The 13302-nt window shown below is 46.5% G+C and overlaps 1 protein-coding gene and 1 pseudogene across 2 annotated transcripts; one reads left to right on the top strand and one right to left on the bottom strand.

The window, feature by feature from the left end:
• The first annotated feature begins 474 nt into the window (after window positions 1-474).
• LOC120648760 lies at window positions 475-3406 on the top strand (annotated as a pseudogene). The gene is made up of 11 exons (XR_005665079.1): window positions 475-719; window positions 876-1152; window positions 1279-1451; window positions 1578-1689; window positions 1949-2029; window positions 2120-2182; window positions 2278-2379; window positions 2469-2593; window positions 2708-2918; window positions 3003-3077; window positions 3180-3406. The product of XR_005665079.1 is annotated as a guanosine nucleotide diphosphate dissociation inhibitor At5g09550-like (transcript).
• A 3849-nt stretch (window positions 3407-7255) lies between these two features.
• Window positions 7256-9154, bottom strand: LOC120651979 (uncharacterized protein At2g23090-like). The gene is made up of 3 exons (XM_039929665.1): window positions 8918-9154; window positions 8747-8787; window positions 7256-7649 (listed from the first exon to the last, which is right to left on the bottom strand). Exons 1-3 carry the CDS (start codon window positions 8988-8990, stop codon window positions 7530-7532), a joined length of 234 nt encoding a protein of 77 aa, XP_039785599.1. The 5' UTR covers window positions 8991-9154; the 3' UTR covers window positions 7256-7529.
• Between the last annotated feature and the right edge of the window lie 4148 nt (window positions 9155-13302).

The following is a 13302-nucleotide window of genomic DNA, read 5'->3' on the forward strand; positions in this document are numbered from 1 at the left end:
AAGTAGCATGTGATGAGAAAGATTTAAGTTTATGAATAATAATTAGATAAAAAAATAAAAAATATATTTAAAATATTAATACTAGCCGCGCAAATGCACGAGTCACCTCACTAGTTTATAAAAAAAATAATAAACCATATCTGCAACTATTTGGGGGCTCAAATTTGCTTGATTTCAACGGTTGGATGCTCCTGTTATCCATTTTTATAGTTGAAAGTTAAAAATCAGAATATCGTGTTAATTGAAAGGTGAAAATTGTTTTTTTTTCGGGATTTTATCGGTGTCCAATCAGCATACACAGCAGCTCTCCATCCGTGTGAACGATCGAGAGGGCGTCTTTGAGCAAGCAAACTAGCTTCCCTATCCGGCAAAAACGCTCACCGCCGCGGGGGTCGCGCGCGACGTGTTGCGTGCCGCCGCGACCGGCTCCAGCGACTTGGCCGCGGGAGGCAGCGACCCCTTCCTCCGCGCATGCATGCGTCCTGTCCGGCCGGCCCTATATACGGCAGGCCACCAGGAAGAGGTGAAGCGGAGAGAGTGAGATCGATCGATCGACCCATCGCAGCGAGATGGATGAGGAGTACGACGTGATCGTGCTGGGGACGGGGCTCAAGGAATGCATCATCAGCGGCCTCCTCTCCGTCGACGGCCTCAAGGTTCTCCACATGGATAGGAACGACTACTACGGAGGGGAGTCTTCATCCCTCAATCTCATCAAGGTTACTCATTTGACACATGATCCTTGGAACTACTGTCATTCAGTATGCTGCATTTTTTTCCATGCATTCTCCGCTTTCGAAATCGCATACTATCCATTCTCATTTGTCATTTCTAACGTTTTCCGGCCGTCCACTCTTCGCATGGTGTGTTATTAGCTCTGGAAGAGATTCAAAGGCAACGACACCCCTCCTGAGCATCTGGGCATCAGCAAAGAATACAATGTTGACATGATACCCAAGGTTTGCCGGCCGCCACCTGAAATCTGTCACTCCGCGCCCTTCTGGTATTCTGCAGATCCAAATTAAATAAGCTCTGAATCTGCAGTTCATGATGGCAAACGGCGCCCTGGTTCGTGTCCTGATCCACACGAGCGTCACAAAGTATCTCAACTTCAAGGCCGTTGACGGCAGCTTCGTCTACAACAATGGGAAGGTATGGTTAGTTGGGTCTTGCATTGCATCGAGATGTATGTGATCCGTCCAATCGAGCAACAAGCATCCATGCTGATCGATGCAACCTTCCTTGCCTGCATTGGTTTGGTGATGCCGCTGCTGACAGATCCACAAAGTCCCCGCAACGGATGTCGAAGCCTTGAAGTCCAACCTGATGGGCCTCTTCGAGAAGCGCCGGGCGAGGAAGTTCTTCATTTACGTGCAGGATTACGAGGAGGACGACGCAAAGTCGCACGAGGGCCTGGATTTGACCAAGGTTACCACAAGAGAAGTCATCTCGTAAGTTCATCTCCAGTTGTTGTGGCACTGAATATATATTATATAGAGGTGAAAAAGGCGAATTTGTATTTTTTTTTGTCGCCATTTCTTAATGCAAAGGCTATGATTATTCTTGCATTGGATCAGCAAATATGGATTGGAGGATGATACGGTTGACTTTATCGGGCATGCATTAGCGCTTCATCGGGATGACAGCTATCTGGATGAGCCTGCAATCGACACTGTCAAGCGAATGAAGGTGCTACCCTTTTTTACTGATGTCTGGTCTCTGTTTTCCTCCCATTTTTGTGTGACCCTCTTCACCACTCAATGCGCGCGCGCGCGCGCGCCCACACACACACACACACACACACACACACACACACACAAAAGATCAAGTTAAGAACATGAATTTTTAAATGTGCATCAAAAGAACATCTACTTTTTAGTTCATGACTAATTATCCCATAGGGAAAAGAATCAACAAAAAATCTAATGTTGGTCCTCTGTTTCAATAGCTTTATGCAGAATCGCTGGCTCGCTTCCAAGGTGGGTCCCCATACATCTACCCTCTATATGGTTTAGGAGAACTCCCTCAGGTAAGCCCTAGAAAGCTACAACAAATCAACTAATACAATGTAACTGTTTAAAAGCTTCATGATAAACTGAAATTCTGCATGCTGTGGAAGGCCTTTGCCCGTCTGAGCGCTGTTTATGGTGGCACTTACATGCTGAACAAGCCAGAATGCAAGGTAACTGAAGTATTTCAGTCAGATCGCAACTTGAGAATGCTCAAATAAAATGCTAGTCTTCTGATGATTTTGCCAAACTTGCCAACGGTTTGCAGGTTGAGTTTGATGAGAGCGGTAAAGCATATGGTGTGACTTCTGAAGGAGAGACTGCGAAGTGCAAGAAGGTCGTCTGTGATCCCTCGTACTTGCCTGAAAAGGTAGACATGGTTTTCTTGTGAGAGCGAAAAGATATACATGTGCTGCACATGTTTTCGGTTTCTAAAATGCTTTTAAAAAAAATGAGCAGGTGAAGAAGGTTGGAAGGGTGGCGCGTGCGATATGCATCATGAAGCACCCGATCCCCGACACCAAGGATTCACACTCCGTGCAGATCATCCTCCCAAAGAAACAGCTAAAGCGCAAATCAGACATGTAAGTTTTAACACTGCAACATGGAGTGCTATTTAAGGCACTGACAAACAGCATACAGCACACAAGTATAGGTGCCTTTTCTCAGGTAATCTGAATTTTGTTGTTCCACTGCAGGTACGTGTTCTGTTGCTCTTACGCTCACAATGTTGCGCCGAAAGGCAAGTTCATCGCTTTCGTGTCGACTGAAGCTGAGACTGACAAGCCCGAGATCGAGCTGAAACCCGGGATCGATCTGCTCGGCCCTGTGGAGGAGACATTCTTCGACATCTATGACAGATACGAACCCATCAACAATCCTGAGGAGGATAGTTGCTTCTTGACAAATGTAAGTAGTACATGCAGAAGAAGTTTCTACGGTAGAAATACCACACTTTGTACAAGTGTTGCTAAGTTTGCCATCGTTTCGCAGAGCTACGACGCTAGCACTCATTTTGAGACAACGGTGAAGGATGTCCTCGCCTTGTACAACAAGATCACTGGAAAGGTAATTTCACATAGGCATAAAGAAAATCACAAATTCTTGGTATTGAAGTGTTTTTGTTGTAATGGAGACGCAAATTAACAACTCTACGCTGATGCAATGCAGGAGCTTGATCTCTCAGTGGATTTGAACGCCGCGAGTGCTGCTGAGCAAGAAGCTGCTTGAACATCCTCTACTTCTGCAGCTCTGCCATAGCCACTTCTTCCAATTTTTTTTCAAATGATTTCTGTAGATGGATATGTTTCATGAGATCCATTTTTGTCATGCTTTTGGGGTTTCCATTTGTCACTCCTAATGAACCACGGATTTATAAATATGACATTATTCACTGGTGACAAAACAGCTTGCGTTGCTCATGTTTGCTTGCTGTGAATTATTCGTTCTTAGTTTCTTACGTGTATTTCCCAGTCAATAATTCACCTGAAAACCTAGGCAACTGACACATTTTTATGTTGATTAGAGCCCAACAAGTAGAGGTAGATGCTCTGCATCTGTCCAGTAGCTTTCAAGTTCTCAAGAGCTGCCTCATGTTTGTTCTGAAACTGGCTGGTAGCCGAGCCATGTACATTGGCCGGCAGGGCCGGCCCTGAGGGGGTGCGGACGGTGCGACCGCACCGGGCCTCAAAAAATCGGAGGCCTTCAAAAATTTCTATGTTACGAGACATGTCAAGTTATAAGTAATATATTTGCTTATAAGTCAGCTCATTTAGATATTGAAAGAGACTCGAATCATCTAAGTATTTTGCATGGCCTTTGGAACATTAGCCCAGGACTAATTTTGAGAGCTAATGTTTAGTCTTAAATTGGTAAGCTAAGCATTAGCCTAAGGTAGGTTGTTTGGATCTATGGGCTAATGCCCACCCTCTCTCTCATTCCCATATCTAGGTGTGTGTATACTCACATTTTTTGTGGGGTTCATACTAAATTAGCCCCATTATCACCTCTTGAAGGGGCTAAGAATTTTGGGAGAGATAATTCACTTTAACTTAAAATTATCCCTCATACATCTAAACAGGTGGGATAATTTGGAGCTAAAAGATGAGGGATAACTATTATCTCTATGTATCCAAACAGACCCATGACCCCCTCATAAATTTTGTAACCTATATTGTTGGGCGTGACATCTCTGTCCAGTTGGAGGAATAAAGCCGCGCCCTGATTTGATAGGGGAAAATCAATGGATAACTTCTCCAACATCTGCCCAACTACACGCTTCAGTGCCTTCTTGACATCCTCGCGAGACGCTACCGCTGTCTACAAATCGCCGATTTGCTACCTACTTGTCATGCCGATTACCAATTTGACTTTTTATATTTTTATAGTTAATGGGGGCCTCTATTATTTTTTTTCGTACTGGGCCACCAAAAAGTCAGGGCCGGCCCTGTTGGCCGGGGTGCACGAAACGTTTCCTTGCCGTGGAGTAGGCGTTACGGTACGGTGGGCCCACCGTACCTAGACAATTCAAAGGTCTTGCGATTCTTTATACTCGGTCGTCCAGATGAACCAATCCACTCCCGCTGTGCAGCTTTATTCCTCCACTGAACCACGTAGTATCGTAGTCTGGTCTTGGCCGCCATGGACAACGTGCTGCGAGCCTGCAAAGGCCAATGGAGACCACAAGACCAAACATCACGGCAGGCAGATACCCAACTAAAGCACAAAAAGGCATGACCCCGGAGCACAAGTGTTGACCTGCACGGCCTGTTTTTGAAAGGAGCTAATATTGCCGATCCATCGTTTTCTCATTTCTTTCCGGTTTCTCTGGCAGCCAGATTCGCGAGTGCCTCACTGATTAGGCACTAGGTAGCTTTGTTGTTGATTTATGAGACTTGGCTTGACCGACTGGTAACATTGAGAAATCGATTTGGGGAATCAGTATTCAGTCATGAGAAAAGGCACAAAATTTAGCTGCGAGCTTTTCACAAAAAATTTAGCTGCGAGCATAGGGATAAGGGAAACACAAAGTTTGAAGCCGCACAATTGTTCAATCTTTGAGTGAAGTTTGCAAGCCATTCAATCTTGGAGTGAAGCTTGTTAACGGCCAGTTACTAAACATGTGCTTCAAATCAGATGGTGGTGGGTTATTCATCAGACCAAAACCATGCGACTGGGTATGTGTTGACGCTTACGGGCCAACACACGATCGCGCTAGGTCGCGCGACGCGAGGAGGAGCTCCTTGCAGCACCTCATGCGTGGAGCGGTCAGACCGGTCAGAGGGACCGGTCAGACCGGTCGCCGTGCACAACGGCGACGATCTTACGAACGCTCGCCCGGGAGGGACCCCGTCGGGGCAAGCGCGAGTAGGGTTGCCCTAGGCTCGGCAGGCCAGCTAAGGCGTCCTCAAACGCCATGGAGACGAGAGAAGAACAGCATGTCGAGGTTGGAAAAATAGGATAACGAGGAAGAAATGTAAAAACAATAAAGATAAATGTATTTGATTGGTTCGATTGGGTTCTCCCTTCAATCGGCCGTGACCCTTTATATTTATACGGTGGGAAAGACTTACCCCGCAATAAATTCTGTTTACAGATCTAAATCTATTAAGAACTCTAATTGTACTCGGACTCCTCCTAGACCGGTTAGACCGGTCGGACCTACCGGTCAGACCGGTTGGTCATGCCAGACCGTCTACAAACGCCTAGACCGGTCAGACCGCCTGGACACACCGGTCAGACCGGTCTGCTCAGTTTACTGCCAATTTTGGTCGTCAACAGTATGCAACCGTTGACACCAATAGGTAGTGTTAGCTCACCACTCTAGTTCATTTGCATCCCAACATCCATGCATCCTTCCATTAAGTTAGCTCAAATGAGTGAGTTGCAGTGACCCAGAAGAAGGAAAAACTTGAGCCCTTACATGTAGCCTATCTACTCTCCAGCAGGAGCAGGGATGTAGCAAGGAACTGAATTTCAGTGCTGTTGGAGCTAGAGTAAGTCAGGGAGAAACATGCTGGGCCAGACTAACATCGTAGCAGTACATGGTAATCAATATGCACCAGTGGTAGACAAATGGATGGTCCTTGGACTGCTGGTAGACAAATACACCTCTGACGAGTCCTGAACAAGACCAATGGATGATCCTGATGGGCAAAAGACAGCAAAATTGTGGACCCTCCATTTGCGCAATTAGTTCCTCATTTTTACTGAAAAATGCCCCAACATCATCTAATAGCAATGTAGCATAAAACACAACATCAGAAAAGAAGAACATGCAACTGCTAATGGAAAAGTTGGCATGACTTCATTTGAGGCTTGCAGCTTTAACACCATGAAAAAATAATTACAATCAGCAGTCCGCACACATCATCTACGCCGTCCGATCGATCACGCGCAGCGTCGCCCTCTCGCCGATCAGACAACGGTCACCTGTGCAGGTCTCCCTTCAATCGGCACTTGTCCATGGTTGTGCCGCCTCGTTCGCCAAGGTCAGCAGTGCAGCCATACTCATCGTCCTGGTATCTTGCATATTTGAACATCAGTGTTGATGCTTGTTGAATGGATTTTTTTTTTCTACTCACGGAACTGCATCACCCTGAACATCAAGAGTTCAAGACCTGCCGATGGCCTATGCTGTTCTGCTGTCTCAATCAGGTGATTTTCTTCCCGTGCATTTTGTTTCCTCCTATCGCAGCTGCACCTGTGCCCTATTTTAGCAGTAGAGCTTTCCTGCTCCTGATTGGATCCCAGTTGAACCATGTGCATGGTGAGAACGAAGGTTTTCAACAATGCAGGCCTTAGTATTCAGTCAGTACAGCTACGCCAGTAGTAGAGATTATTCGAATTGCAAGTCCAACTCGATGAGTGATCAATTTCCTGAGCATTAGGCCTGTTACTGTTTTGCAAGAACTTTACTATGATAGATTTTCTTAAATTCTGAAACACAGTTGGATCGGTACCTGTTAAATACATTTTTGAAGTTGGAATGTCTTGAAGTAGTTGAAATTGGACAATCTTCTCCAACAGCCTCAACATCGGCTGGACGGGGAGCTTAAGGCCTGAAGTTCAGTTGTAATTTTTCTGCAGGAAATTCAGTTGAAATTTTTGTTCCATTCAGAGCTATTAAGTATCCTTTCAACTTCTTAAAATATATGAAATATCAGTTCGTAATATATATGCAAGTCTATTTGTAGTAAAATTGCGATAAATGGTACTTGCAAAAGATTCTTGAGCAGGGTGAGGCAAAAACAAAAGATAACGATTGCAATTTGCAAATGAAACTCATCATTCTGAAACCTGTTTTTTCCAGCAGACAACAGTTCCATTAGACACCACATCACTTTCTTATGTAGGTTAACATAGGAGAGGACGCACAATAATGGCAGATAAAGTATAATGAACTCCCTCAGCAAAGGGGGGTTTCATATACTGATGGTGATCAATCCACACAGCTAACAGACACGTTTGACATTTTAAGAACTTCAAAGACCATGGCATCCTGGTTGCTAGTGCAAGCTTTCACTTCTTCAGATGGGGGAAGCACTGGTACACGTCTGACTTTGGATGCTTAGCTTCAGCATGCTCCCGGCACTTCACTTCAGTCGTGGTGCACATGAATGTTTGCATACATACTTTGCACTGTGTTCATGTTCACCAAAAGAATATCAGTAAAGCACTTGAAGATAACAGCTTGTCAAAACAAGCAATTAACACTAAATTTTGACTAAATTAATCTAGTTAGCACACGAAGACATTATTTGAAACCTCTCTTTTTTAACCAGTGCACTCCAACAAGCAGTTCCCACAAGGAAACTCACAAAGGCTGCATGAAACTAACTAATGCTATACCAGAAAGTAAAAAATGTAATTGATGTAACTCACATAACTCGATAAACCAATATTACCACTAAATCAGGATCGGATAGTTCTGGAAGCTAGATATTGTTGGTGTTTTGTCCCCCAAAAAACAAGCCAGTTTCAGTTCCAAGCCCTGGCTGCAATTCCAAGCATTGGCAAACAAACTGGACATGTTTTCTTTGGCAATAGTTGGGATAATATATTATATCAAGGCATTTCTGAAGCCAAATGCGGCCAGAAATAACTGATTACTGTTAAAGATAACCAACCATGAGAATGGTTTGCTCACTGATCCTACATTCCTACTTTTCAACAAAACCATTGAACAAGATTGTGGCCAGCCTGAATCATCAGGGAAAGGGTCAAGGATGTCATGATGCATCACTCTACTCGTTTAGTGGCAGCAAATGTTGCTGAAACCAGATAGAGTATTGACATGCCCACGACAGATTCATCCGAATTCTCTCCAACTACACAACCGTGCTAATTCAGGCTGGGGCCGTAACAAAGTCGCACAACAGAGTCAAACGTATCCCTTTCAAATCAGATAATAACACATAACCGAGGAAATGGCATAGTGCATCACATCAAGTGTACTTGGTTATAAACACACTAAATCATCTTATTTTTTAGTCATCAATTAGCAGGGCGCACACCTAATTACATAACACAGATCGAATTATGTAAACTTTATCACTATTAGCATCCCCAAATTAAAATTCACTTTAAGCCCTAATGGCTAATGGTAGGAAAGGAACTACAATCAACATTGCAACAGCAGCCGCTAACCCAACAGAGTAATCTTATGAGCACACGCTCTACCCCTAACAGTCCATCAAGAAATTCCATCACAAAGCATAAAAACATAGAAAGGGTACCTGGATGCTCATGGCCTTCTTGTTGGTCTCAAGCTGGCTCCCTGCACATAGAAAACATGCAGATCCATCAAATCGTAGCACCCTAAGAGCAATCACAGGGAAAAAACTCCCCTCGCATGCAAGAACCCGAAGTCACGGGAGGAAAGCAACGGGAAGAGGGGAAGGGCGCACCCTTGGCGGCCTTGTTCTTCTCCAAGTTGCGCTCGCGGGCCATCTTGGACTTCTGGCCGTTGCCGCCGCCCATGGTGGATGGATCCGCCGACGACGGTGGCCGCTGCGTGCACTGTCCTGCTCCGCCCGGCGGCCGCCCCCGCGCCGCTCCGCGTTAGGTTTGTGGTTCGCGGCACGGGGTAGGAAGGGGATGGCAGATCTCTCCTTGGATCTGTGGGCGACGCGGAGTCGACCAAGCCGAGTTTTTAATCCGAAGCCGTGCCCGTCGGTGCGGGAAAGGGGGATCTCGGCCGTCCAAGAATCTTGAGGAATTATCAGCCCTAAATGGTGGCGATGTACCCGTTGATAAAGAATCACGCGAAAGTCTGAAACTACGGTTTTTTTCCCTCGGCGCCTAGGGTTTCCGGGGCGACTCGAGGCGATCATCCAGGCTGCCGTCGTTGTCACCATAGTTTTCCTCCTGATCTCCTCCTCCACATAGATCTACACTGCTGTGGTGTACATCCAGTCCCTAACTCCCGTTTCCACTCCATTTTCTACGTTATTCGCAGCCGTTTTCCCCAAACTCATATGCTAGCCTAGGGTTTGCGGTGACGACGACGAGGGGACCTTAACCCCTTTCGTTGGATTCGGTCTTCGGCGATGGAGGGCGTGGAAGGGTTGCTGCGGAATCTGCAATTGTCGGAGGCAGAGAAGAAGGGGGTGAAGATCGGTGCAAGTGGGAAGAAGGGGGATAATGGTGGCGGACTAGTTCAGGCGTTGGCGAAAGTGTTGTCGGAGAAGCTGATCCATGCGGAGACGGTGGAGCAGGCGCTGGGGAGGGTCTGGTGCCCCATCAAGGGCATCGAATGCAGAGCGTTAGGGGAGAACAAGTTTCTGGTCACTTTAATCAGGGGAAGCGGAAGGCATTGGATGAGGGCCCATGGATGATATCGAAGGAATTGGTGGTGTTGGCAGATGTTGATCGCCGGAAGACATTGGATGAAATTGAGTTTGTGTCCGTGCCAATCCGGGTTAGGATCATGAATCTCCCGATTGGAATGATGAACAAGGAGGTTGGGATGACTCTTGGAAAGGAGGTGGGGAAGTTTATGATGGTGGATTTGGAAGATGGGGATGTGCCGATAAGGAGGTTTTTGCGGGTGCGTGTGCGTCTTGACATACGCAAACCGATCATGAGGGGTGTCATAGTGCAGGAGGAGGAGGATGATCATGGGAGATGGTGCCCCCTTGTGTATGAATATCTGCCCGATTTTTGTTATGTTTGCGGGATCATTGGTCATACTGAAAAGTCGTGCTCGATCCACCTTGAAGAAGGAGCAGTCCCACAGTTTGATAAATCACTGCGCTATATCCCGACGAGGGGGAAGGGTGCTGGGGATACCCTGAGGAGGCAGGAGAGGGGGGGGAGGATTGTGGGTTGGCGTTCGAATCTGAATTCTGGGCGTAGTGGCTCTGCTGGTCGCTGGGGATCTGATGGATCACGTAGTGATGCACCGTCATGGTGGAGTAGCGGGGATGGAGATAAACAGGACGGAAGGGGTGACGATGAGGTAACCAGTCCACTGAAGGCCGGGGAGAAAATGGGGCTGATGAAGCATAATGGGGGGAGTGCAAAGAAGAACCTAGAGTTTGACAAATGCATGATTAAAGATGGTGCGGTGGCCCCTAATAATGATCAAATGGAGGTGGTGGCGGCAGAGAGGGAGGATGGAGTTAAGGAGCAGCAAGCTCTGGTGCCACACGTGAACAGCTCCATGCAGTCCATGCACGTGGAGGAGGCGGGAGAGAAGGAGGACCTGGTGGCAATTGAGGGAGGAAAAAGTAAGATCCCAGCTAGCAGCAGGAATGGCCGCAAAACCTATAAGAAGAAGCCATGACCGGTAACAGAGGGGGATGATCTGACTTGGTCCCTTTCTGTGGACACTAGAAAGAGGGCTTTCGGAGTTGTTGAGGTGGAAGATGGTGAAAAGGAGGATGGAGGTGCGCTGAAATGAGGCAGGCTTAGTGAGAAAGAGAAGATGGTCGATGGGACTTCAACTGTGTTGGCGGGGCTGCCGGAGCAGCCCTGCGGGAAGCAATGAAGCTTATTGCGTGGAATTGCCGGGGGTTGGGAAATGGCCCGGCAATTCGCGGCCTTCTGAACCTTCAGAAGGAGGAGGATCCCGACATTCTTTTCTTGTCCGAGAAAAAAATGGACGAGAGGGGAATTGAGCGTTTAAGGTGGAAGCTGGGGTTAACAAACATGGTGGCCAAAGATTGCAAGGGGAAGAGTGGTGGGCTTGCAATCTTTTGGAAAAAGGAGATCAACCTCCAATTGCGGGGGGTTTCCCGGTTCTACATTGATGCCGATGTAGTAGAACCGGATGGCTTTATATGGTGGTTTACTGGGTTCTATGGAGAACCAAAAACTGACCAAAAAGAGTTGTCGTGGAAAGCTCTCAGGGCATTGAATGCATCACGTCGGCGGCCATGGTTGTGTGTGGGGGATTTCAACGAGATCTTGCTGAGTTGTGAAAAGGAGGGAGGACAACCAAAGCTGCAGAGATGCATGGATCGGTTCCGAGAGGCGCTGGAGGAGTGCTCGCTAACCGATCTTGGATTTGTGGGTGATCCATTTACTTGGAGGAATCATAGCCATACGAGTGAAAACTATATAAAAGAAAGGCTGGATCGAGCAGTGGCAGATGAAGCATGGTGTGGCCGGTTCCCAGGCTTTCGGGTTATAAATGGAGATCCGCGTCACTCGGATCATCGGCCAATCATTGTTAAGTTGACGACGGAGGAGAGTGAATGCAGGAGCTTGAGGGGGGGGGGGGGGGGACAAACCTTTCGATTTGAGGCGGGGTGGGTTCAGGAAGAGCAGTGCAAAACCATTGTACAAAATGCATGGAACCTTACCATGGATGTGAGAAATGGCACTGTGGTGGATGCAGTCAAGGAGGTAGGAGCGGAGTTGTGGGATTGGAGTAAAAATATTTTGGGCGACTTAGAAAAAAGAATTAAGAGAGCTAAAAAGGCACTGGAGGAGTGCCGCCGGTCCATTACTAATGATTGGAATGTGGCTCGGGAGGGGATTTTGAGGTATAAGCTGGAGAAACTTGAGGAGCAGCAGGAACTATATTGGCGTCAAAGGGCGAAAGTCCATTGGATGCGGGATGGTGATCGTAATACCAATTTCTTTCATAAATTTGCCTCTGAAAGGAGAAGTAGAAACAAAATAAAGAAGCTGGTGAGGGAGGATGGAGGCGTGGTGGAGAATGAAAGGGAGATGCATGAGCTTATCACTAACTTTTATAAAGATCTTTTTCGCAGCTGTGCAGGGACTCGTTATGATGAACTTCTAGATCAGGTTCAGCAAAAAGTCACTTCAGAAATGAACCAATTTCTTTTGAAGGAAGTGACGGATGTTGAAATAAAAGCTGCTCTTGATAGTATGGGGGAGTTGAAAGCGCCTGGGAAGGATGGCATGCCGGTTCTCTTTTACCGGCAGTTCTGGGATACTGTGGGCGCAGGTGTTATCAGGGAAGTCAAATCTTTTTTGAGTGGTGGTGTAATGCCCATGGGATGGAATGAGACAGTGGTGGTCTTAATTCCTAAGGCCCCCAATCCTGAGCGAATTAAAGATCTTAGGCCAATAAGTCTCTGCAATGTGATATACAAGATTGCTTCCAAGGTATTGTCTAACCGGTTGAAGGTTATTTTGCCAGATATTATTGCATTAAATCAAAGTGCTTTTGTCCCTGGAAGAATGATAACAGACAACGTGTTGCTGGCTTATGAAATGACACATTATATGCAGACGAAGAGAAGCGGCCGTGACTTTTTCGCTGCTGTGAAGTTAGATATGAGCAAGGCGTACGACCGTGTGGAATGGTCATTCCTAGAGAAGATGATGCTTAAATTGGGGTTCCATGAAGATTGGGTGGATGTTATTATGAAATGTGTTACTACTGTCACTTATCACATCAAAATCACTGATGAGATTGTGCCCGAAAGGGGCTTGAGGCAAGGGGACCCTATCTCCCCGTACTTGTTTCTGCTATGTGCTGAAGCTTTCTCATGTTTGCTACATGCAGCAGAAGCTAGAGGTGATCTGACAGGGGTGAAAATATGCCAAGAAGCACCGAGCATTAATCATTTACTGTTTGCTGATGATTCCTTGCTACTCCTAAAAGCTGATGAACGGAGTGCAAATCATTTGCAACATATTCTTTCACTGTATGAGGACTGCTCGGGTCAGACAATAAATAAGGAGAAATCATCAGTAATGTTCAGTCATAATACTAAGAGTCCACAGAAGCAAGTAGTGATGAATGCACTTGACATTGCGGTTGAAGCACGAAATGGAAAGTATTTGGGCTTGCCAGTCTATATGGGGAGGT

This window comes from Panicum virgatum, chromosome 9K, assembly GCF_016808335.1.
Source record: "Panicum virgatum strain AP13 chromosome 9K, P.virgatum_v5, whole genome shotgun sequence".
Taxonomy (NCBI): domain Eukaryota; kingdom Viridiplantae; phylum Streptophyta; class Magnoliopsida; order Poales; family Poaceae; genus Panicum; species Panicum virgatum.